The 22569-nt window shown below is 51.0% G+C and overlaps 1 protein-coding gene across 2 annotated transcripts in view; it reads left to right on the top strand.

Moving 5' to 3' along the window:
• The window catches only part of LOC144717206 (lamin-B1-like), a 33700-nt gene extending 20260 nt beyond the window's left edge, over window positions 1-13440 (top strand). Inside the window, exons 4-12 of one of the 2 annotated variants that reach the window (XM_078592569.1) lie at window positions 468-593; window positions 1153-1323; window positions 1704-1829; window positions 2389-2609; window positions 3045-3462; window positions 4915-5022; window positions 5548-5667; window positions 6330-6434; window positions 9949-13440. In XM_078592569.1, the coding sequence (XP_078448695.1) occupies window positions 468-593; window positions 1153-1323; window positions 1704-1829; window positions 2389-2609; window positions 3045-3462; window positions 4915-5022; window positions 5548-5667; window positions 6330-6434; window positions 9949-10398 (1845 nt within the window). In that variant the 3' untranslated portion in view covers window positions 10399-13440. The remainder of the gene's footprint in view (window positions 1-467; window positions 594-1152; window positions 1324-1703; window positions 1830-2388; window positions 2610-3044; window positions 3463-4914; window positions 5023-5547; window positions 5668-6329; window positions 6435-9948) is intronic. The other variant, XM_078592571.1, reaches the window with a different exon arrangement.
• The last annotated feature ends 9129 nt before the right edge of the window (window positions 13441-22569 follow it).

The following is a 22569-nucleotide window of genomic DNA, read 5'->3' on the forward strand; positions in this document are numbered from 1 at the left end:
ACGTGTTTATAATATGGAGCTTGTGATGATTTTTAAGTTTATCAATGTAATTGTCAGTTGGAAGCAGTGGCGTGCGTGCGCGTGCGTGCAGTTTGCGTCGGGAGAGAAACCTGCTGTGTGTGTACACGCATGGTCGGGAGAGGTGACGCAGCGTTTGGCGCACTGCGCTACAAACCACGGGACCCAAGTTCACTTCCTAGCACACAATCAACCACAGTAGTCATGGGCCTCCCCTAGGTCGACTCGTCCTTAAATTGTTACCATTTCAAGGCAGCCTGGCATGGTGATGGCCACCCATCCCCTCGTGTGCCGTGCCGGCCTTCATAGGCGCCACTCGCGAACAGCACTTGCCCCAACAGTCTATTGAGGCTGTTGGTTAGCACGGTTGGCTACGTACGGTGCGAAATAAGTTATAGTACAAGGCTAACGCGCGTGTGTTTGTGTGCGCGCTGCGTGTGACCGTGCAGCTGGAGGGGAACCTGCTGAACCTGAAGAAGCAGCTGGAGGAGGAGACGCTGGCCCGAGTCACCGCCGAGAACGCCGCCCAGAGCCTCAAGGAAGAGCTCGAGTTCCGTCGGTCGATGTTCGAAAACGTGAGCTCCCCCTCCCATGCACCCCTCCCCCCCCCCATGCACCCCCCCCCCTCCATGCACCCGCACCCCGCCCCCCCCTGTCTTGGTGGTGTATTGGTCAGCACACTGGAACCAGAGATGGGCGGTTCCATTCCATCTCCCTGCCCGGCAGTTGAAACAACGTTGCAGGTTTCTCAAATCCCCCCCCCCCCCCCCCCCCGTACATCCCGGCGACGTCTGCCCATCCACCCGCGCGGCGTGAACGCGTTCACCACCCCGGCAATGTTCACCACAGCAACGTTCACCATCCCGCAGTGCGGGAAGCGTTTGCCGCCGCGGCGTTCACCGCCGTAACGTTCACCCCCGCGGCATCTATGATCGGCAGAGCTGCGTGCGGTGGGGCTAGAGTGAGGCTGCGCACACACCTTCCGACCCGCCCGGTCGACGCGGAAGAGGAGACCACTCGAGTGGCGGTGCTTTTTCTCCGGCGGCGGGGTGAGCAGCAGGCATTTGCAGGGCTGCACCTTTAAACTTCATTTTTAAATGTTACGACCCCCCCCCCATCCCGTGTCCGCCGCAGGAGGTGAAGGAGACGCGCAAGCGGCACGAGTCCCGGCTGGTGGAGATCGACGCCGGGCATCAGCAGGAGTACGAGAACAAGCTGGCGCAGGCCCTGCAGGACCTGCGGGCCGAGCACACGGACCAGGTGCAGCTCTACAAGCGGGAGCTCGAGAACAACTACAAGACCAAGGTGTGAGGCCGAGAGACGCAGAGCAAGAGTGTTTTGTATTGCTCCGTCTCGCTTCTGCTGCTGCTACTTCTTCGTGCGAGCGTATGGCCCAGTGTGTCGCGACTTAGAGGTCCGTGTCCACGTTTGAAACCCACTCGGCGGCCTCGCGTGAGGCCGAATCAACTTCTGCTGGTGCCTCTGTGGCCTGCTAGATGAAGGCCTTCATCTAGCAGTGGGTAGACCATGGCTGCTGATGAGGGTGTTCGAGTCGCTGTGATCTCCGCCCCCTGTGTCTCAGTGTTCTCGATCGTACAATGTGCGGGATTTGCGAAACGTGTGTGTGGTGGTGGTGCTGATGATGATGATGCTGATGATGCTGCTGGCCATGCACGCCCGATCAGATGGAGAACGCGAAGATGTCGCTGCAGCAGAACTCGACGATGTCGGGCGTGGTGCAGGAGGAGCTCACCGAGTCTCGCATGCGCATCGAGACGCTCAACAACCAGCTGGGCGCCCTGCAGCGCCAGGTGGGACCCCCCCTCCCCCCCCTCACTCCCCCGCTAGCCCCCCACTCGCACGCCGTGGTCGCCATCGGTGTGGTCATCATTGTAATCCTCACCGTCGTCGTTGATGTCGTCATGATCGTGATCATCGTCATCAATCGTCATCATCGTCGTGATAATCAGTAACATGGTCACAAATGTCATGTTCATCATCACCCCACCGTCATCAATCGTGTTCAGTGGCATGATGAACCATCACGCAAGCTCGGATCCTCCTCGCAGCAGCTTGTGGCTAACCATTGAACAGAGATAGTGACCACATCGCGTGCTTTGGGATGCGCTTCTGCGACCGTCTGGAACGCTCCACCTTCCGATCTGAGGAAGCCACTGGAAGCTTTTCACTTTTAAATGATCGAGATTGACAAACTCATTTCTTAAGAACTGCTCGTTGTGTTAGGTTTCTCATCCCTTCCCCGCACCTCCCGATTAGCATGGTTGGCTACGTACGGTGCGAACGTACATCGTCGTCACCGTCGTCATAACGGTCACGTGTTGTTGTTTCGTGGCGGCGCCCCGCACGCAGGTGGCAGGGGCGGAGGCGCAGATCCGCGACCTGGAGGAGACGCTGCGGCGCGAGCGCGACTCGCACTGGCGCCAGCTCGCCGACAAGGACCGCGAGCTCACCGAGATCCGGCAGGCGATGACGGCGCAGATCAACGAGTACGAGCATCTGCTCGAGGTGAAGCTGGCGCTCGACATGGAGATCTCCGCCTACCGCAAGCTGCTCGAGGGCGAGGAGGAGAGGTGCGTGGTTGTCGCCCACCGGCATTGCCATCGGGATCGTCGTCATCTTGGCCATCATCGTTGTCATCATCGTGGCCGTCCTCGGCATCATCACTGTCATCGGCATCATCGTTCCCAATGACTGTCAGTATGCTTGAACGAACACGCGTGTGCCTACACCCACACATAAGCGCTGATTTGTAATTGCGCACGGATGTGTACATATCCATTTATTGCTCGGAAAAGTTGGCTTGGGCAGTGCACGTCGCGTCGCTAGTGGGGACAATCGCTCGTGGTCAAAACTAATGATGGAGTAGCGGCCAAACGAGGAAACCGCCAGGGACTGCGTCGTCCTGGTGAACCGTTCACCCGGTGGCGGATAGCTCACGGCAGCTGACGACGATGACGGATGCCGACAGGCGCTCACGTCACCCCCCTCCCCCCGCCCGCCCGCAGGCTGCACCTCTCCCCGAGCCCCTCGTCCCGCGTGACGGTCACTCGCTCCTCCGAGACCGTGCGCACCTCGGGCGGCAGCGGCGCCGTCTCCGGCTCCTCGTCCGGCGCCGGCTCTGCGGCCGCTGGCAGCGGCGGCGTCGCCGGCGGTGGAGTCGCGTCGTCGCGCTCGTCGGTCGCGTCCTCCCGCGTGGCCGTGGTTCGCGGCGGTGCCGCCGCTGCGGCCGCCTCGGGCTCCATCTCGGGCGGCCTGTCGCTGTCGTCTTCGGCGGCGGCCAAGCGCAAGCGCCTGGACGTGCAGGAGTCGGAGGCGACGAGCAGCGTGAGCGTGACGCAGCGCGCCTCCGCGTCGGGAGTCATCGCCGTGGAAGAGATCGACGCCGGCGGCAGATTCGTGAAGCTCATCAACGACTCGCAGCAGGCAAGGAGGCAGAGCCGCGCCGCGCACGACGGCGACCCCCAATCCCTGCGATGCGTTTTCCGGGTCGTGCCACTCTTTTTTCCCGCCACGGTGCCCGACGTTTGGTCGCGCGTGCCAACACGTTTTGCTCCCGGCACATTGTGCAGGACGGCATGCGGCATGACCCGAAAACGCATCGGGAGAGCCGGACAGCAGAGCAATGGTTTTTTCTACCGTGGCACTTGAATATGATGTAGATTCATGCAGCTTTTCATTGAGTCTGCGTCTCAAGACGCTGTGCAAAAACAATGGGCGAAATGTGTTCTATAGAGAGAAAGGAAAGTCGGTCATAGGCAGAGGAAATGAGGCCCTTGGGCTTGGACTTAGGCATGGAGTCGACAGCACAGATGGCTGGGGGAAAGCAGAGGAGTATGATCCCTCCCTTCCCTCTTATTTAAGACCGAAACAAGAGGATTTATACATAACTGGCTGTCGCCTGATGATGCTGGTTGTAATTCCCGTCAAAATGCTGTACTCCAAGTGTCGATGTAGGTTTACTCTCCAACACACTGGTGTGCTGGACTAGTAATGAATTGGCATGTTTTGTTTACGTGACGAACTTTACTAATAGGCTGTGTCGGGTGGTGGTGGGCTTAACGACACGTTTATATTTACGCGATCTCAACCAAAAAAAACGATATCGTGGATAATTTTGGTCGAGAAAGCCTACTTCGTGTTCAACTAAGAATGAGCAACCCTCCCACTGGTCGAAGAAAGCCTCGGGTTTCGACAGAAGGGATTGTATTTCACTTTTATGGGCAGGCGCCACGGCACATGTAAGGAATTCCTTCCAGTATCTTTTCGCCAAATCTGAACGGAAGAAATTGACCACGCGCGGGATTTTTTTTCTTTCAGAGGAACACTTTTACGGGTCCCTGGAATTTTCAGTATTTCTCTGTCCCATGGAGCCCCGGTGAATGTTGCCCCAGACAGCTCGGCCAAGTGGGGGCAAAACATAATTCAGCGATTTGAATGAAAACAACAATAACTCCTTTAAACCGCGGCCTATTCTTCGAGCAGGTCGAGTCTGAGGTCAAACGAGCGTTTGCGCGCTGCTTGCCTCCTGGTTGGCGGGGCCTCTGCTCGCGCCGGGCATTCCACATTCCTCCGTAGCAGGCACCGGTCTGGGAGTTGCGTGCAGGACAACCACGGAATGCTTCCCATAAAAGTCGCACCCCATCTTGATGACCCCAAAAGGTCGTAGGCCTCTAACTTGGATTTGAACTCCGTTTGTGACTCTAGCCCCAGTGACTTCAAGGCAGCAGCTTTTTAATTGTTTTGTTCGTGTGTGCGTGTGTCTGTGCCATTTGTGTTTTCTCGTCTGCGTGCGTCTTTGTGTTGCCCCGTGCCCGCACGCGTGCGTGTCGCGTGTTCCCGTGTACGTGTTCCCACTCGCGTTCCTGTGGGGAGCAGGACCAGGCGGTGGGCGGGTGGACTGTGAAGCGCTCGATCCATGGCCGCGCCGACATCGTCTACAAATTCACGGGCCGCACAATCGTCAAGGCCGGTGACGGCATCACGGTGAGCCGCCCACGTGACTATCCACCCCCCCATGCCCCCCCCCCTCTCCCATGTTCCTTGCATCCTCAATCAGCCCAAGCTGGGGGCACAAATCTCTCACTGCCTTGCTGCACAAGTCTCAAGACTCTTTCACAAGGAACACTTGACTAGTCATAATAATCATATTTATTTTAAACAAATTTCCCAAATTGCTCTCCAATCCAAAATACAAAAATAACGACCATCATTGGAGCGGGGGGGGGAGGTGGGAAGAAGAGTTAGTTGAGCAAGGTTGGAGTTAGTTGAGCAAATTTGGAGTTAGTTGAGCAAGTTTGGTATCTCCCGCATCTCTGTCATCCACCAACCTATGTCAGCAGAGATCTGGATCACAACGCGGGTGACGATTCTCGTGTCACCCGCGTGAGTCTGGAGAGGTCACGTGGCTCGTTTCCCTTGGTTCTCCTCTCCTGCATAATCATCATCATCTCTTCTCCACCCACTCCCCCACCTCTCCTTCCTCCCTCTCCTCCACTCTGCCACCGGCAGATCTGGGCGGGTGGCGCAGGAGTACAGCACAACCCCCCGCGGGATCTGCTGATGAAGCAGCACACGACCTGGGGCTCGGGCGACGAGGTCAGGGTCGTCGTCCTCAACGCCAACGGAGAGGTAATGGCGGGGAGCAGCACGCGCCACTAGCGGGCCTCACCTCGTCCCGGCGGTGACACGGGGACACGGGGACACGGGGACACGGAGACACGGGGACACGGGGACACGGAGACACGGGGACACGGGGACCATTTGGTCATTAGGGGTTGTTTTTTTTTTTATAAATGTAAATCGGTATAAATAATGCCAGTGTCAACGTGCTCATTTGAGCTGCCCTGAGCCAGCGGTGGAAATTTCACGTTCCCCCCAGTGGAAGTGGTTTATTCACAGGACGACCGCTTCAGAAAAATCGACTGGAGGAGCCCGAGGCACAACCGTCACAAACACACGGCCATCACAGACACCGACGGCTTGCGGAGACGCATGCCGGGGATTATTGTCGAAGCTACTGTTTTTTTTATCTGAGCACTGTGTGTACGTGTGCGTTTGTGTGTTTGTATGTGTATGCATGCACATGTGCATTCGTGTTTGTGTGTGTTGCGTGCGTGCGTGTGCGTGCGTGCGTGTGCCCGTGCGTGTGCGTGCGTGCGTGTGCCCGTGCGTGCGTGCGTGTGCGTGCGTGCGTGTGCCCGTGCGTGTGCCCGTGCGTGTGCCCGTGCGTGTGCCCGTGCGTGTGCCCGTGCGTGTGCCCGTGCGTGTGCCCGTGCGTGTGCCCCGAGCAGGAGGTCGCGATGCGTCAGATTCTGCGCCGGCAGGGCGCAGCTGGGGAAGACGACGACGAAGATGAAGATGTGGTAGAGGCCAACGAGGTGCTCTTCCACCAGCAGGTATCGCGCAGGAAGTGAACCGCGCGCTCTGCCCTCCCCCCCCCACCGCCGTCTCTCTTCTCCTCCATCATGGCATCGGTCCTCACTCCGACACAAGCGGGGGGCGGGGGGGCAGCTGAGAGGCGTGCGTACGTGCGAGTGAGCGGGTAGTGCTCGCGCACGCACGCCACTCGCGTATCGCGCGAGCACAAGGCCCTGGGGCCTTCGCGACTCCTCCAGTCGATACCAAAGATTCGTGTCCTCGCATGTTTGAAACATTTGCTTTTTTAAAAAAAAAACCATGAAAAGTTGGTAGTACAGTAGTAGGCTTCATGCCTCTTAGTGCTTTTCTTTTGTAAGCGGGCCAAGGGTGCTTCTGCAAAGGGCTGCAATTCCCGTCCTCCTCGTTTTCCACCTTCGCCGATGAAGACGGCAGCTGTTTAGTTTTCTTCTCTGCTTGCTATGTCGCATGTTTCTTTTGTTGATGGATCTCCGAGGCTTCTTCGGGTCTTAGCTGCACGCGAGCGGTGCTCGGGGGCAGAAGGAGCATTCGGACAATCGTCCTGTCGAGTTGCTTCAGCCAAAAGCTGGATGTAAAAAAGGAATGCATCCCCTTTTGCTGCTCAAGCGATCTTCCGTCCATATCCAAAATTCGCCCACCCTGCTCAACCCCCACCAAGTTTTAGTCGCTCCTGTGTTGAATTTGGAACACAAACACGGTTAAAGAACGACGCAAACAAAATAAACAAGGGCGCTTACTTCACAAATATGTACTTATGTGCGCGGGGCGGTCTGACACAAGATTGCAGCTTCGTTCATGTGAAAAAAATGTAAAAAATTGTGAGGTCACTAAAATCGTCTGGTGCTTGAGGATCTCACAAAAATGTTATTTGCATACCGTCTCCATGACAACCACCGACCCAAGGTGACTCGTTCAAGCGAATTTAAAGTGTTTTATTTTTCTGTCTAACGCAGCCTGCAACTTGTATTGGACGGCCCTGAACACTGCGGCCTGGGCTACGTCCATGAAGTAGGGGCTTGTTTGGTTTGTTTTGGGTTTCCGTTTTCGCTGTCCGGTTCAGAAAGGTTTTTGAGGTATGTGACATCGCTAGAATTGTGGCGCTCGGATGATGGGCTTGCGATAGTCCACCTCTGCAACTCATCAAGGTGTGAAGGTGGAGAACTCGACACTCAGCAGGAGTAACCACAACTCTACGGTCCGTGTAGAACGTAATCGATAATCTGGGAATATGAACAAGTCGTTTTTGTTACATTTGAACGGTAATTCTTTTTTCCGTAGGGGTGACCGCTTAAGGGGTGATTTCTGGAACTTGATGGGAGGGGGGAAGGGGGGGGGTCTGTGGCTCTCGGAGGTAAAGCTTTTGGTCAGAACGGCTCATTGCGTGTATCGTCGCTTCGTGCCTTTGCGGCGCCGGTCCCACGAGCGTCGGTGCCGCGTTCCATGGCTGTGCCTTGATCGGTTTCCCTCCTTCCATGTCACTTCCTGTCACTTCCTGCCCCCGTCCGGCTCCCTCCCTCGCATCTTCTCAAGTGGTGGTTTAGTTTCTTCACATTTTGAAAAAAAAAAAGCAATTGGGAAAAGAAAAATGTCGTTTTTGTTTGTTCTCTCTATATATGAATGAGAGGAGTCATGTTTGGGGAAGGAAAAAAATAAAATAATGATGGCATTCATTCATGGTGACCCTAATAAGCCAGCGTCGTGCAAATTCCATGTTCCCATTGCACGGGCCGGCCTTTCGATCCAACACAATTTATAATACGATTTGCATTTACAGAGTCGTGTCTAAAAACGCACCTGCACGTGGAGACGCTGCACAGAGACGAACGTGACTCTCTCATTGCATATATAACGTGTGTACGCATGCACCAACAAGCACACCCACACACACCAGGAGGTTTACGGTTAGTGGGCTATGCTGGAAATGTGCCAACCCTAAGCAGTGTCGCACACACGCGCGCACACACACACGTCCTACAGAGCGCAGTCCCCTTTACCAGGATGTGGCCAATTTGAAGCTAGGGGCTGAGACATCCCCTCTGTCGGGACTTGTCCCCCACTTTTAGCTTGTTGGGCTTTCACCTAAGCTCACCAAAATCTTGTTCTATACAGTGACGGCTTCAAAGGGTTTGCGATATTACCGCGAAATACACCCCTAACCGCTCCCTTGCCAAGGCCCTGCCAAGTCCCCCGTCAGCCGCCCTCGCAGCCCCGGGGCTAAACCGTTCACCAGCCAGATGCCGCTCAAATGCAGCTCTCGCTGCGGTTTCTGGTGTCGCTGTGAATCCGAGACGAGCACAAGCCTGGATTTGATTAAACAATCGCCTGTGGATCTTGCCGCAGGCTCTCTCGTTACGGTGCACCGTGCCGGGTTCGTCCTGTTGCCGGTCTGGTTGTGCGCGCGTATCGCGGTGCCCTGCGCCGACCGCTGCGCCACCGCTCCGCCCCCACCCCCTGGTGCCCACGTGTGTACACGGGAGCCGGCTGGGGCTTGGTGGCACCGCACGCCTCGGCGCTGTCCCACGACCGGAGCGATCGCCCGCGAGGGATTTGCACTCGCACGCATCTCCTAGATGGCCCCGCGGGGAGATGGTCCCGTGTTCGGGAGGCATTTATCCAGCAGTGGAGAGATCCACGGTGGATGACGACGTTCGTGAGCTTAGCGGCCGTGTGCAGTCGGAACGAGACTCGTTCTCCTTGGAATCGCGACACCTCCCACGGTGCTCACGATTTCCCGCCCCCCCCCCCACCTCCCGCCTCCCCCACCTCCCGCCCCTGGTTGTCGAACTGCATTTTGAGGTACAGTCGCAATCTGATTTGATTCTAATCCACCGTGCAATGTTATCGCATTATAAATCCCAGTGCATTGCTCAAACGAGAACTGGGGACGTCAGCAGCCCTGAGCCATGGTGGAAATGACACATCACCGTGACAGGGGTCAGTCTGTCCATGAGACGATGGTAGTGTTTGATTTTTTTTTATTTACCACCCATTGTCGATCTACTGCTGGGTGACGGTTTCCCCAATCTCATCACCCCATCGGACACGGGGCTCTTTGATCCTACTTCACCACGGCTGGTCAGTGCGGGTTGGTGAATGCGGTTCAGATACCTCTCTCTCTCCATTATTAACCATGGCTGGGAATCGAATTCGGCTCACCGGGTCACAGAGTGCAATGCACGAGCAGCTCGCACCCCCCATGTTGCAGTGCGACTCGGCAATATACCGGCCACAGCAATTCAGAGGTGTGGTCCTTTCCGTGTCAAATTACAAGTATTGCACAGCCGCCGTGCAGACGTCCCTCGCTGGTCTTTCAGCGACGGCGCCGTCCGGTTTGCGCCGTGCAACTCTGGCAAGCGAAAGCTCCCGTCATGTCTGGCGCCAGGCGCGTGTGCGGGGACGGCCAGAGCGGCCCGGCATTCGAGCCGGTGTAGCCCCGTGCTCGCACCGGCGCCGCCAGCACCGACGGCCGCACGGCTTCAAAAACCAAAACCCAGGGTCGTGTCCACGCACCAGCAGGAGGGCGCCGAGCGCGGCGCCGACTCGACAGAGGAGACCATCTCGGAGTACGAACTGCGCTCCCGCACGGTGAAGCACAACACGCCCGGCGGCGGCGACGGCGGCGGCGGTGGCAATTCCTCGTCCCGGTCGAGCCGCGCCGGCTCCGCGACCCGCTCGCAGGCCACCACCGCGAGGGCGTCGGCCGCGAGCCAGTCCGGGTCGGGCGGGCCCAACGAGCCCAGCGAGGCCATCCTCCGTCTCGGCATCTACTCGGCCGGCGTGGGCTCGCCCGAGCCCCGCGGCGGAATTCACATGGGCGGCGAGGCGGCCGTCGCCGCCGTCCGCCTGTCGACGGGGCAGCAGGCGAGCGGCACGAGCGTGAAGAGCATGACGAGCGTGACGACGCAGCGCGTCGAGACGAGCCAGGTGCCGCGAGGCAGCCTCGCCTCGTTCTTGCGCAGATAATGGCTTGCGGTGGCCTTTCTAGAAGGGGGGGTGGGCAGGGGACTCCAACTTGGCTGGGCAGGGAAGATTGGTCCGTAATGGTTGTTGGAGATTCCTGGTAACAATATGGGGGTGGTCATTTGAGGTTTGAACGAATCTGGGGTTTTCGTAAGATTTTGGTAAGTTTCTTTGGATTTGGTCACACCGATGGGCCCGGCGCGACAATTGACGGGTTGGATGTGGGTTCCGCCTCGCAGCCGTCGCAGCTGTTGGTAGGTTTGCGACCGAATGTCACCGGAGAAGCCGACGGTGCTACCGAGCGTCGGTCGGCACCCATTCTCGGCGGTCCTTTCGAGGGAGAAATATTTATGCGGTGTAATTCCAGGACCATTGCTGTAGGGGCTGCAAAGGGACATTATGTCACCTGGCAACCTGTTCTCCGAAGGCACAAATTGGATGTAATTGGTGATTTTTTAAAATGCTAAAATATATTATTGGCAAAACTTTCTATTTTTTTGGAGGGGCGGGGTGGCGGGAATGGAACGTGACAACAACACGTTTGCTCTTAAATTGGTGTGTCCCTCCGCTCTCCCGTTCAATACGGGGATGCCTTATTTACATGTAGTAACATGCCTGTGGAGGTCTAGGTTGACGTTCTTACCTGTGTGTGTGTGTTGGGCTTTGCCGTGCAGTGTGCCATCGCATCTCGCGGCAACTGCATGTTCTGTTTTTGAGGTTGTCTAAACGGTTACATTGTGAACACAATGCGCTTATTATATACTTTTGAGTTGAGGGGTGGGGATATGTATACGTATTACAGTGTACACACGGTGTGTCTGCGCGCGTGTTACAACATTGCTTCTGGATTCGTTCCTGAATGAAACGGTTTTGTTCGTTGCATTTTGATTTGTCGGCGTTGCTATGCCCACATTCCTGTGATCGAATGGTGTCTTTGTTGTCAAAATGCTCTTACAAATATCTCGTATGGCTTGGCACTTTCCAGCTTAAGTCCAGTGTATAACGATGCAAAACACGAACCGCCACCACCAACACCTCTGTGCCTCGTCTCGAGAACTCGCTCGCTTTTACGAACTTTGTTTTGCTTGGAAACCTCCCATCCGCCCTTAACCCTGCCCCGCCGTCGGCACGTCCGTGGCGTGGTGGTGTCCTTCGCCGTCTTCCTCCAGTCCCTCAAACTTCTCTTCGGTCCGTGCCCCCCCCCCCCCTCATGACTTCGCCGTGGGCCAGATTCACTCGTTGATGATTAATGTCCAATTTAGTTTTTTTTAATAAATCCATCTTTAGAGAGAGAGAGTCCCCACACAGCTCCGTGTCCCCACGGCCGCTGACAACCCCGGGAGAGGCGCAAATCGGCCCCAGGCGATGTGATTAGGGGTTCATACCCTTTGGGTTTTTTCGATAAAGTGACGTAGGTAAAAATAAAATAAATGAGAAAACAACTAAATTAAATCACAGTGATTTAATTTAGTTGTTTTTCATTTATTTTATTTTTTCCATACGTGACTTTACCGAAAAAAACAAAGAGTATGAATCATTGCAGTCACGAAAACTTAAAATCCTGATTCGGGGTTGCCACTGGTCCCTGGATGGTTCTCTCTCGTTTTTGTCTTTCGGTAATCAACCTGTCCTTGGTGAAGCCGTGGATCTTCTCGGGTTGCCCGTCGCATAGACGACAGCAGAGACGACGCCTTACATGGAGTTCTCTTCCATGGAGTTCTCTTCCATCATTGTTGAGATATTTTCCCTATGACTTTTGTTTCACCTCAGACGGTGACAACCCCCCCCCCCCCCCCCTGTATAGATCATGTAATGCGCTAAGTTTTGACCGTTTTGCCAACCTGTAAATCTCTGCCCCGGCTCGCTCCCCTGGACAATGTCCTGCAGCGGCGTGGCTCGCAAGCATGTTGTCACTTGTAAATCGTGCCTCGTGGCAGGCGGCACGCACAGGTGGTGGCTGGCAGCTTCCATCCAAAAACAACAACAATAGCAGCAACAACAACAACAACCACCACCACCATCTCTCGTGTTAGGAAACCCTAGCGGCGGATGGCGGGCAAGTTTGCGCGCGTTCGTCGCCGGAGCTGCGGTGAGGCTTCCCGCTCGGAAATATGTAGACACGCTCGCTTTTTGGTGCTTCGGTATGCCATATAAGGGTAATATTTTATCCCACTGAGAATAAAGACACGCGTATATATATAGAATGATGTGTTCGCTTTGCAACACGAGGCGATGGAGGACGGCTGTGGCAGGACCCAGCCTGGTTATTACAGTTTTTGTTGACTGCCTCAGTTTTTTTTTATACCCAGGACAGTGTTTCCAGATCGGAGGTTACTTCTCTCAGTATACTGTAAGATGTATACTGCATTGAGGAAACTGTTATCATTGGCAAGAAGTCCTATTTCGTTTTCAAGGTTCCAGCATTGAGGGTTTATTTTTATCCTCCCCTCCCTCAGCCAGCAACAATACTTGCAAACGTGCCTTGTTTGGTTGATTGGAGAATCATTGTTTTTTTCTAAGTGTCTCTTGGAAATGGAGATGACCCACACACATCTAATTTTCTTGGTACAATCTGGAGGTTTTGTATCCGTTGGTTGCGATTCGAGAGAAATATTTTCTCGACGTTTTGAGAGCAACACGAATGATGGCCTACTCTGAAAATGCCACAGATCCTCAAATCCAACAATTTGCAGTCCACAACGTCGACCCGAGTGGGACCTCTTCTTCTCAGTCCCCTTCATGGTCACCGACCATGACCCCTTCAGGATTTATAGAATCCCCCTCCCCCTCACACCATGCACCCCATTTTGAGTACAACAGGCCTCGAGGTTTTGATTCTCTGGATCTGGCAACACTGGAACGGGGCTTGCGTCCTGAGGTGGAGGCTTTGCCTCACGACTTCCATTCCAAAAGCGTGGCTGATGGTCGCCGTGGGACCACGTTCTCCTCACGCCGCCTCCCTCCGCTTGCTCGGTATTATCCGCTTGGCGCTACAACGATGTTTTTCTTTTTCTGGCAATTAAAATTCTTTCATGTTAACACCAATGCTTTTTGCAAATGTGTTGTGCAAATCTTTTGGTGGCTCTGTACCTGTGGGTTAATCGCATCCTAACAAGACCTTACACGTTTAAAAAAATATATATTTTTTACTCTGCTTTGCTCAGGAAAACTTTACTCTCAAGGCTCATTTTCATGAGGATTCTGCTTGGGATGGTGGGTCCCTAATTTGTTTACATTTTTTCATGAGATAGAAAACTAAAATTCCTAGAAAAAACTTCACCTCAGAAGGGATAACACTTAGAGATGGCAGTGATCTATTTGCCCGACTGCCTTTTAAGGTTGCCTGTTGGCCTGCAAGTTGAGTATCTCGCACATCAATGATCTATTTGTAGTCTACCAACCCTGTCTCAAAGTCACCGGATTATGAGCGCTTTCCACCACCACGCAAGTAAAGCATCCGCTTTCAAATAATTGTACATTAGCAGGCAGTTTGAAGAGCAAACTGAATGTCGGGGTTATGTGAAGGATGAAATGTGTGCCAAAATATCTTGAGTGGTCTTCAACAGCACAGGATCAATCGGAATAATCGCATCCAAGATCTCGGTGAACACCTGGGTATCTCTAAATCTCGATACAATGTGCGCCACCTTCATCGTGGTGGAGAAGTTGGAGGTTTCGAGGGACGAGACTTGTCACCCTGCCAACACCTTCACACTACCAAGTGCACACACACGTGTATGTGTGTGTAGCTTTGTGGACCGGGCTTAGTGGGGAGCGGTAGTGTAGCGGGTAGCGCACTGCCCTATGAACCCGGCCACCCGCGTTTGATTTCCACTCACGGCCAACACCGGTGAAGATTATCTGAACCGGTCCTGGGCCTCCCCTAGGTCGACTCAGCCTCAAATTAGTACGGTGCTCGCCACCCACCCCTTCATAGGTGCTCACTAACAGCACTTGCCCCTACAGTGTGTAGGGGCAAGTGTTAAGGCTACACGGGAGATCTTTGGTTTGAACCGGGCTCTGAACTGATGTCTAATTCTAATCCTTTAATAACAGATTCTACTTTTGTGGACACCCTGTGTTATTGCAGCTCACATGGAATTAAATGGTGAGGAAATTGGCCCGGAGTTAATGATAACATAGGTAAAATATTTTGGCCTACAGAGGTTTTTTTTCTCACGTATCTACAGTAATTACTCTAATCCACAACCTCCCACAGCATACATCTTACAATTAAGGTATTGTGTTGGGTATAGGATTATAGCTCTTTTAGAGGTGTGTTTCGCTATACAATGAAGGTGGTGCCTTTCAAGACTTGTATATAGGTCATGTTTCAAATTAGGTATGTTACGTAGTATTATACAGTAGTTTAATTCTGACACAATTGGTCTCTTCCTGAGTTGTTTCCATTACCGATAGCCATGGTCACAGGCACCATAGTGTAATTAAATACAGGTGAGTGAGTGTGTGGATGAGTGTACACGCGTGTGCCTGTGTGTGCGTGCGAGTGTGTTGGAGCGGTAATGTCGCGGCTAACGCTATGCGCTACGAACCCGGCAAACCCGAGTTCGATTCTAGCTCACGGCCAACGCAAGTGGCGATATCTGAACGGGTCCTGGGCCTCCCCGAGGTCGGCTCGGCCTCAAATGAGTACCTGGGACCTGCTGCGGTGTGTAAACATCACTCGCATCCCGTGCCAGCCTTCACAGGTGCTCGCTAACAGCACTTTCCGCAACAATCTGTTAAAGCAGGGGTCCCCAACCCCCTGTACCGGTCCGTGGCCTGCTAAGGACCGGGCCGCACAGCAGGCAGGAGGTGAGCGGTGAGTCCGCGCCTCTTTCCCGCACTGCGCACTTGTATCAGTCACAATGTTGGTAAGCCCACAAGCTGCTAACCCTAGTAGCCAAAATTAGTAAAAAAGACAAACGTAGCTGGAGAGCTTCTTTGAAGAGGGGGAAAGACCCAATGATGACCCCCCTCCTGCCACGGTCCATGAAAAAATTGTCTTCCACGAAACCGGTCCCTGGTGCCAAAAAGGTTGGGGACCGCAATAGTTAAAGGATATACGTGGGATCTTTGTCTTGTGTGTGAGTTTAATCATACAGGATTGTGTGAGCTCACAGATCCTGAACACAGTCCCATCAGTGAGCTACTCCGTCAAGCAAAGTTGTATTGGCTGGGTCACGTCGCCAACATGCCCAGCCACCGCATGCCCAAGCAGCCTCTGTTCGGCCGGATAGAGGGGGCTAAACTGGCACGACACAGGCTAGAGCACAGATTGACTGATGTGGTACAGAAGGATGTGGAGCTGAGTGGACTTGCCGATGACTGGAACCAGCAGTGTCAAGATCGGCCTCTGTGGAGGAGGTTCGTGAAGGTTTGAGGGCAGAGAGGAGCGACGCGCACAACAACGAGCAGAGCCCCGGGCGGGTGTCTGTGAGAAAGAGCTTGGTAGCTCATCGGATTCCTCCAGTACAAATACATATTCTGATCCTGGGTAAAGCGCAAAGAGTTGGCACATTGGGGAGCACATTTGGTGCAACTGCCAGTCATGTCAGTCAACGCATGGCATCTGGGTCTGCTGCGTGACCGCCTGCAGCGGGCCATAGACACTTCACTTGGCCTCACAGTGCACCTAGCCTGGCACAAGCGCCGTGTTGAAGTCACCGCTACTTAGTGGCGAACGGCGGCTGTTGTGCGCGTCAGTTGAGAGAGTGTGGAGAACAAGGGGTGCAACGGCGTAGTGCAGCAGCCTCTCAGTAATTAAAGTTGTGACTGTTGGCTGTGTTGCGTATCCCGAGCTGAAACTCGAATCTGATCCTGGCCTCGGCTTCTCCTAAGTCAGCTTGGCCTAAATTAGCACCATGTGTGGCGGTGGAAAGGCAGAAACAAGGCAGTGGCTAGGCGTGGGCATGCGGCCCGAGCCACACCCTTCTGCCTTTAATAAGTTCTCACTAACACCACTTGGCCCTAGAGTTTGTTAAGGCTATACAGGGGATCTTTGTGTGTATCTGTGTGTTTGTGTGTTTTGAGGCGGAGGGTCGAAGCTCACAACCACGAGCAGGGCGCCGGGCGGATAAAACACGACGAGGTGGGAGAGTTGGTGCGACTGGCAGTCGCCCCGGAAAGTTGACTCAAAACTCGTGGCCCTGTTCCATGCCTTCCTGCCAGCGAACCTTCACCACTTCGCGTGGTCTCAATGTGCACCTAGCCTGGCACAGGCGCCGCGGTGAAGAATCCAACACTTAGTGGTGAATTGCGTCTGCTGCTGCTGCTACTATGGTCTTTTTAGTTGTATGCTGAAAATAAGAAGAATCGAAAAAATGAATGCACGGCCAAAAATACACTGTGGAACATTCCAGTGGAAACTTCTTGGAAGTGGTGTTTGACATCAGCGCAACTTGACGGGTGCCTACAACAACACGACGCCAGCCCTGTCTGCCACGTGCTACCAGTTGCTTGAATAATTCTTTTGTTTAATCACGTCTGGGGTAAATCGAATCCAGATTTATAGATGGACCCCCCCTCCCCAGCCTCCTCCAGTCTTCTGGGAACCACAGACTTAAACGCTCATCTTGCTCCGGAATATAGGATCATTAACTCTAAAAAGGGTTGTCGATCTGAGTCCCATCTGCGATGAAGTACAGTTGCCTCGAATGCCACCGTAGTTGAGGTTATGGTGAGTTAAAATACTAACTAATAAGAACACCGTACTGTCGATTAGATTGAATGACTTTTTTTTTTATTATACTTTAACAGCCAATTAAAATGATCCTCAGAATAAATGAAATCTTTTTTTTTACAAAACCAAAATTTGTCTTCTTCGTTTCTTGATGCAAATAACTTATCACTTGATTGTTTTCATAAGATAAAAAGTAATACCACTTAGTAACGATTCACAAATAACGGTGGAGTAAAATTGCACATTAGCCACTTGTGAGGCTCTTTACATGCCACTTGGCGAAACGGCAGGCAGATCCTCAACCTCTTGCGCGTACGACATTCTTGTGGGTGGAAGCCTTTGTGGGGAGTGGGTGGCAGCCCGCCCACACACACACACGCACCCATCCACACTCCCACGGACGCGCGCATGAACACACACAGACACGCGTGTACACACAATGCGTGTAAATGCACGCAGGCAACCACACTCCGCCGATCTCAGCAGGGGCAGCTCGGCTATGGGGTATTCTGGAACACCCAGTTATGGACGATTTTATCTTACAACTGGTAAAAACAGAAAATTACATTCTAAAAAATGCAACTGCACTCATACACTCACTTTCGTTTTTGCCTCCCGCGGCTGTCAAAATGACATTCTGTACATCATCCCCGAGAATTGTATTTTAAGTTGGAATAAGTAGTTAAAATAACCCGCAACCAAATTGGCTGCAAATGTATGATTCCGTTAAAAATTGAATTATTTCACAGTGTAACTCATTTCACTTGAGGTATGTATATTTCATAAGCTATTGTTGACAGTGAGAGTTGAGCCGTCTCTTCGGGTTAATGTCTCAGAATCTGGGGGAATTCGATGAGCTATAAAGCTCTTTCTCACAGGCCTCCAAAATTGTCACAACGTCGAGCCATTGTGGCAATTTTACAAATCAATTTCAAGTCAGAAATGCCACCTGAATGTGATTCCCTGAGCAAACAAACCTGACCCACGAGCCAGAAAAAAGTTTCCTCCGGCGGCACGTTAATAAATTCCATACAGTGCTCCACGGCGTTGCCTGCATTCCCCCTGCTGCAATTGTGGTAATGGCAAGGTTGTCCTCCAGTGGCCACTCAAAGCCATTCAAGAATGACAGAAAAAGCCTCCTGGCATTATCGTGTCAAAATTCAAAACCTGCTCGAATACTTTGTCCACCCACCCCCTCATCTGTCTCTGTCCTCACGACCCTTTTCTTAACGTGTATCGTGTGTAATCGTACACGGGAGGGCATTCGTGGCTTTGCAAGTTTCGTTTCCTTGGTGATTGTGTCGCCTTTGTAGTCGGCAAGCTCGCTACCAAGTCAAGGGTTAGATTCCTACCAAGATGACGGACTGATTTATCGCGTGACTGTGTTAAAAAAAGTGTTCTCTTTGCTCGAAACTTCCACAGGAGACACTGTGACACAAGACACACTTTGCAAGAATACAATCAATTTTAACTTTACAAAACACCAAACGGTAGAACAAACTAATCACATCTCGGCAGTTAGACAAATAACGTCCCTCAATGGATGTCACCTGGTTCCATAATACACTTAAATTGGCTACACTCAGCAAAGTTACAAACTGACATCTTGGCTTCATTTGGAGGCCTCCTTCCCATGCCTGGGAAGAACATCTTGTGCGTAATAGCTATTTTGATGCTAGGTCACGTTTTTGTTACACCCTCTCCCTTTTTAACTCTGTCCTGGACAAGTATCATGCCTTCCTGGGCACAAACGTTTAGTGAGGAAGAGACGAACTTTACGGTACGGCATCGGCACAGCCATTTGTGGACACAAAAACAATTTGGAGCAACTGCCCTGGAAACCAAATGAAGTGGCCAACCGCGTGAAGATCCTAAAGAAAAGAACAAAACAAGAATAACACGTAAATTTGCCACGAATGGTTGGACATATAACACTTGTCAACAAAAAAAACATTTTTTTCTGGCCTAGACTTTTGCAGCTGTTTTAGACTAATTTCAGTGTGCTGATTCCAAATCTGATCTCAGATTTGCTCTATCACATCTCATTTTTATGCTATAGGCATACCCCATTTTCATTGATTTTACCCGAAATTAACTCTGTCACTTAAGATTGCAAGTTGTTGCGAGTCAGTGACTGCTTTAGTGTTAAAATATGGTGCTGTATTTTTAGGATAGTGTGTTTATAATATAATTTTATGTAGTTTTTATTGAAAATGTAATATTTTATATCTCAAAAACCTGATGTGAAAGACAAAAACTGATGCCAGATTTGGAATCAGCACCCCAAAATTACTTTAAACCATTGGAATACCTTATGCCAGAAAAAGTGTGTTGACCAGTGTAATTTGTGTTTGTTAACAATGTTGCAGTCTTTGTAACGAATGCACATGTGTTGTACTATTCTGCACAGTCTTGATTTGAAGCTTTCGTGACTGCAGGAATTAATACTCTTTGGATATTTCGGTGAAGTCACGTAGATAGAAAAATTGCTAATTGATCACGACGTTTCGATAGCAACACAAGCCATCGTCTTCAGGTGAAACATTACAGATGGCTTGTGTTGCTATCGAAACGTCGTGATCTACTAGCTATTTTTCTATCTACGTGACTTTACCGAAAGAACCAAATAGTGTTCTGCACAGTGTAAGTAATATCTGGATGTTTTAAAAGTACATGCCGTAGACCAAATGCTTGACCGTTTGTATTTTTACTCGAATTATTGCAAACAGAAGAATTCTTTCCACGTCTTTAGCTTTCTTTGGATACTTTTATAACGGTTGAAAATATATTGCCAACGAATTCAATTTGAAAGAAAGAGGAGAGGCCGGTGGGTGAGTCATGAGCCAAAAGCACCTCGTGAGGGCCCCGTGCCTCCACGTCTTTTTATGTGCGAACAGGAAAGGGCCCCACATTGTCTTGGTAACGGAGCAGGCAGACTATAAGATGCAAACATTGCCATGTGTTCGTTCTCATGGTGACCGGCTGGCCGGAACGGAAACCCGCCGCCTCATGTGAGCAGAACCTTCACTTGAGGCCACCCTGTCAATCTGGCATGCACGACATTTTCAACATTTTTTTAAATCTGCGTTTTGCTGCAAGACGACACGTTCTTTAAATTACCTGGTTTGTGATGGGGGTTTAGAGACTTAACATTGTGCCCCTTTTGAAAATGTCCACAAGGTATTTTTTTACGGGAAAGAATGTTTATTTATCTTGTAACCCTTTGGATATATTCTCCCTGGAGTATCAGTGTGTTTTTTGGCTGTGCCTGATTTTCTAAAATGGTCTACTGTATTTTACTGCCCATGTTCCAATTCTGTACCGGCCTTTGAAGAGCTTTCTATTCCATGAGAAGTCAGGATGCGTGAATGAGGCTATGAAAGCCAAATGAAAAATATTGCTGCCTGCAGAAATTCCATCAGCATATCCAAGCATATTGTATAATTCACTCAGCTTGAACACACACAAACAAAACTTAGTGAAGTGAAATGCATCAAGCGAGTGGAATAGTATGCAATGTATAAAGGCTAATTGTATGAAATGTAAACTCCATTACACGTGAAATATATAATTATACGGCAGTTCCATAATAAACTTTTGCATTGCTCCGATTCAAAGCACATGAATAGCACATGCACATGTTGGCAGATTCATGTCAAACATTTGCTAAAAGTAGTCGGTGGTTATTTTGTGCCGCGTGTTAACGAAAAGCTAATTGTCAAGATATAAATTAATCCAGAGGGGGCCTCGTGGTGGAGAAGTCAGAGCACTGAGCCAACACATTTGATACCCTAGGTTTCAATCCGGGCATACACCCACGATAAAAACAAGTCGATGGTCTCACCCTGGTCACCAGTGACGGCACATACAAAAACTAGTGCACGAAAACATTTGTCAATTAATTTGCATCATTCCAGCTCTGAGACTTAAAATATGTGGTTTGATTTGTGTCCATCCCCCCCCACCTCCGGTTAGCACGGTTGGCTACGTACCTCAACATACATACAAGCCGAACAACATTTGCAAGAGAATAAGAGGTGTGTCCGTAGTGCAGATAGAGGCCTGTTGGAGCGACCGTGGAAGAAACGCTGTGACGTAATTCTTCAGTGGCCATTCTCTGTCACCACTGATGCACTGCGAGCTGCAGAGGAACAAATGTATATTTGGCTCGCTTACTCATACCCCCCTGAAGATCTGCCAGCTAAGTCAAAGCACCACCTCGGCCCTCTCAGCATTGTGGTTGCTACACAAAAAATGTAAAGAGCCACATCAAACTTTCTTTGAGGCTCTAGGACCAAACATATTTGGGGGGGGGGGGGGGGGTTGTCATTATTAAACCCAGATTCAAACGAAATTTAAATTATATATTCTTAGGTTTTTTCGGTAAATTATGGGTATATTTTTTATTATTAAGATTAAATTTCCATTTTCTGTATGTTTTGAGTAAGTTGAACAAGTTCAGATTATGGACCTTTTCCACTTTTCTATTACTTGTTTACTGGGTTCGATGTCCTGAGTGGTATTGGCCAAACATCCCAATGTTTACAGGGTTATCCGCAACTTTCTCAACCTGGATTATACACAGCAACATCGCCCTCCACTGTGTAAACTTGAAAGGACCCTTCTAAAAAAGAGTTGCGACTCCGTGAAGCTTTCCTGGGTAAAGAAGAGTACATAAAATTAGGCTGGAATAAAAAAAACTGCAGTAATTTCAAACGACTGTCTTGTTCCAATATACTGTAATCACGAACATAAACACAACCACACTATTTTTACATGCCTCTTTTAATGAACATATTATTACTGAATTCATAATATCGTAAAAAGTATTTGGAGATTCGATCGGTTTTTAAAATCCAAACGGTGTTTGTACTGTGTAAGTAACCTTTTTGGTGGTGCCCTTTTTCAAATTATTAAGTTATAATAGTTTTTCTATGACTAGTGACTGCATACGTTAATACACATTGTAAAATAATTAGTGATTATGGTATTATTATATTCCAGTTCTTTTAAGGTCACCCTATTGACCCATCCATCTCAAGATCTGTCCATGGTGTGGTCTTGTGGCTTGTTACTTTAATTCCTTGTGTGTCATAAATACCAGGGTTCCTGCTGTGCACCTTTGCTAAATTACAACCAGGCATTAAAATACCCTTTATTAGGACTCTCATTAGACTGTGAGTGTAAATCTTAAGGGAGAGATTTTTACGATTTTCCTCGGAAGGTTTTACCATAAACATTATATAAGCGTCGCTTTTGTAATAAATCGGCTCCGTTGCCTGCTCCAGGTGTGAGGAATGCAAATCGCATTTCGTGGGTGGGCTGAGGCGGTTGGGTGGATTTACTGGGTTCGAACCCGGGCAAGCCCAACGTTGCATGACTACTGGGATGCAATTAAACCGGGTTTTCAAGTGTAGCGAATTGATGACTGCACAATACAAAAAACACACTTGCATGTTTGTTTTGCACTCGATTTGGAGAAATCCCAGCTT

The sequence above is a fragment of the Lampetra planeri genome, chromosome 3 (genome assembly GCF_965212315.1).
Source record: "Lampetra planeri chromosome 3, kcLamPlan1.2.h2, whole genome shotgun sequence".
Classification (NCBI taxonomy): Eukaryota; Metazoa; Chordata; class Hyperoartia; order Petromyzontiformes; family Petromyzontidae; genus Lampetra; species Lampetra planeri.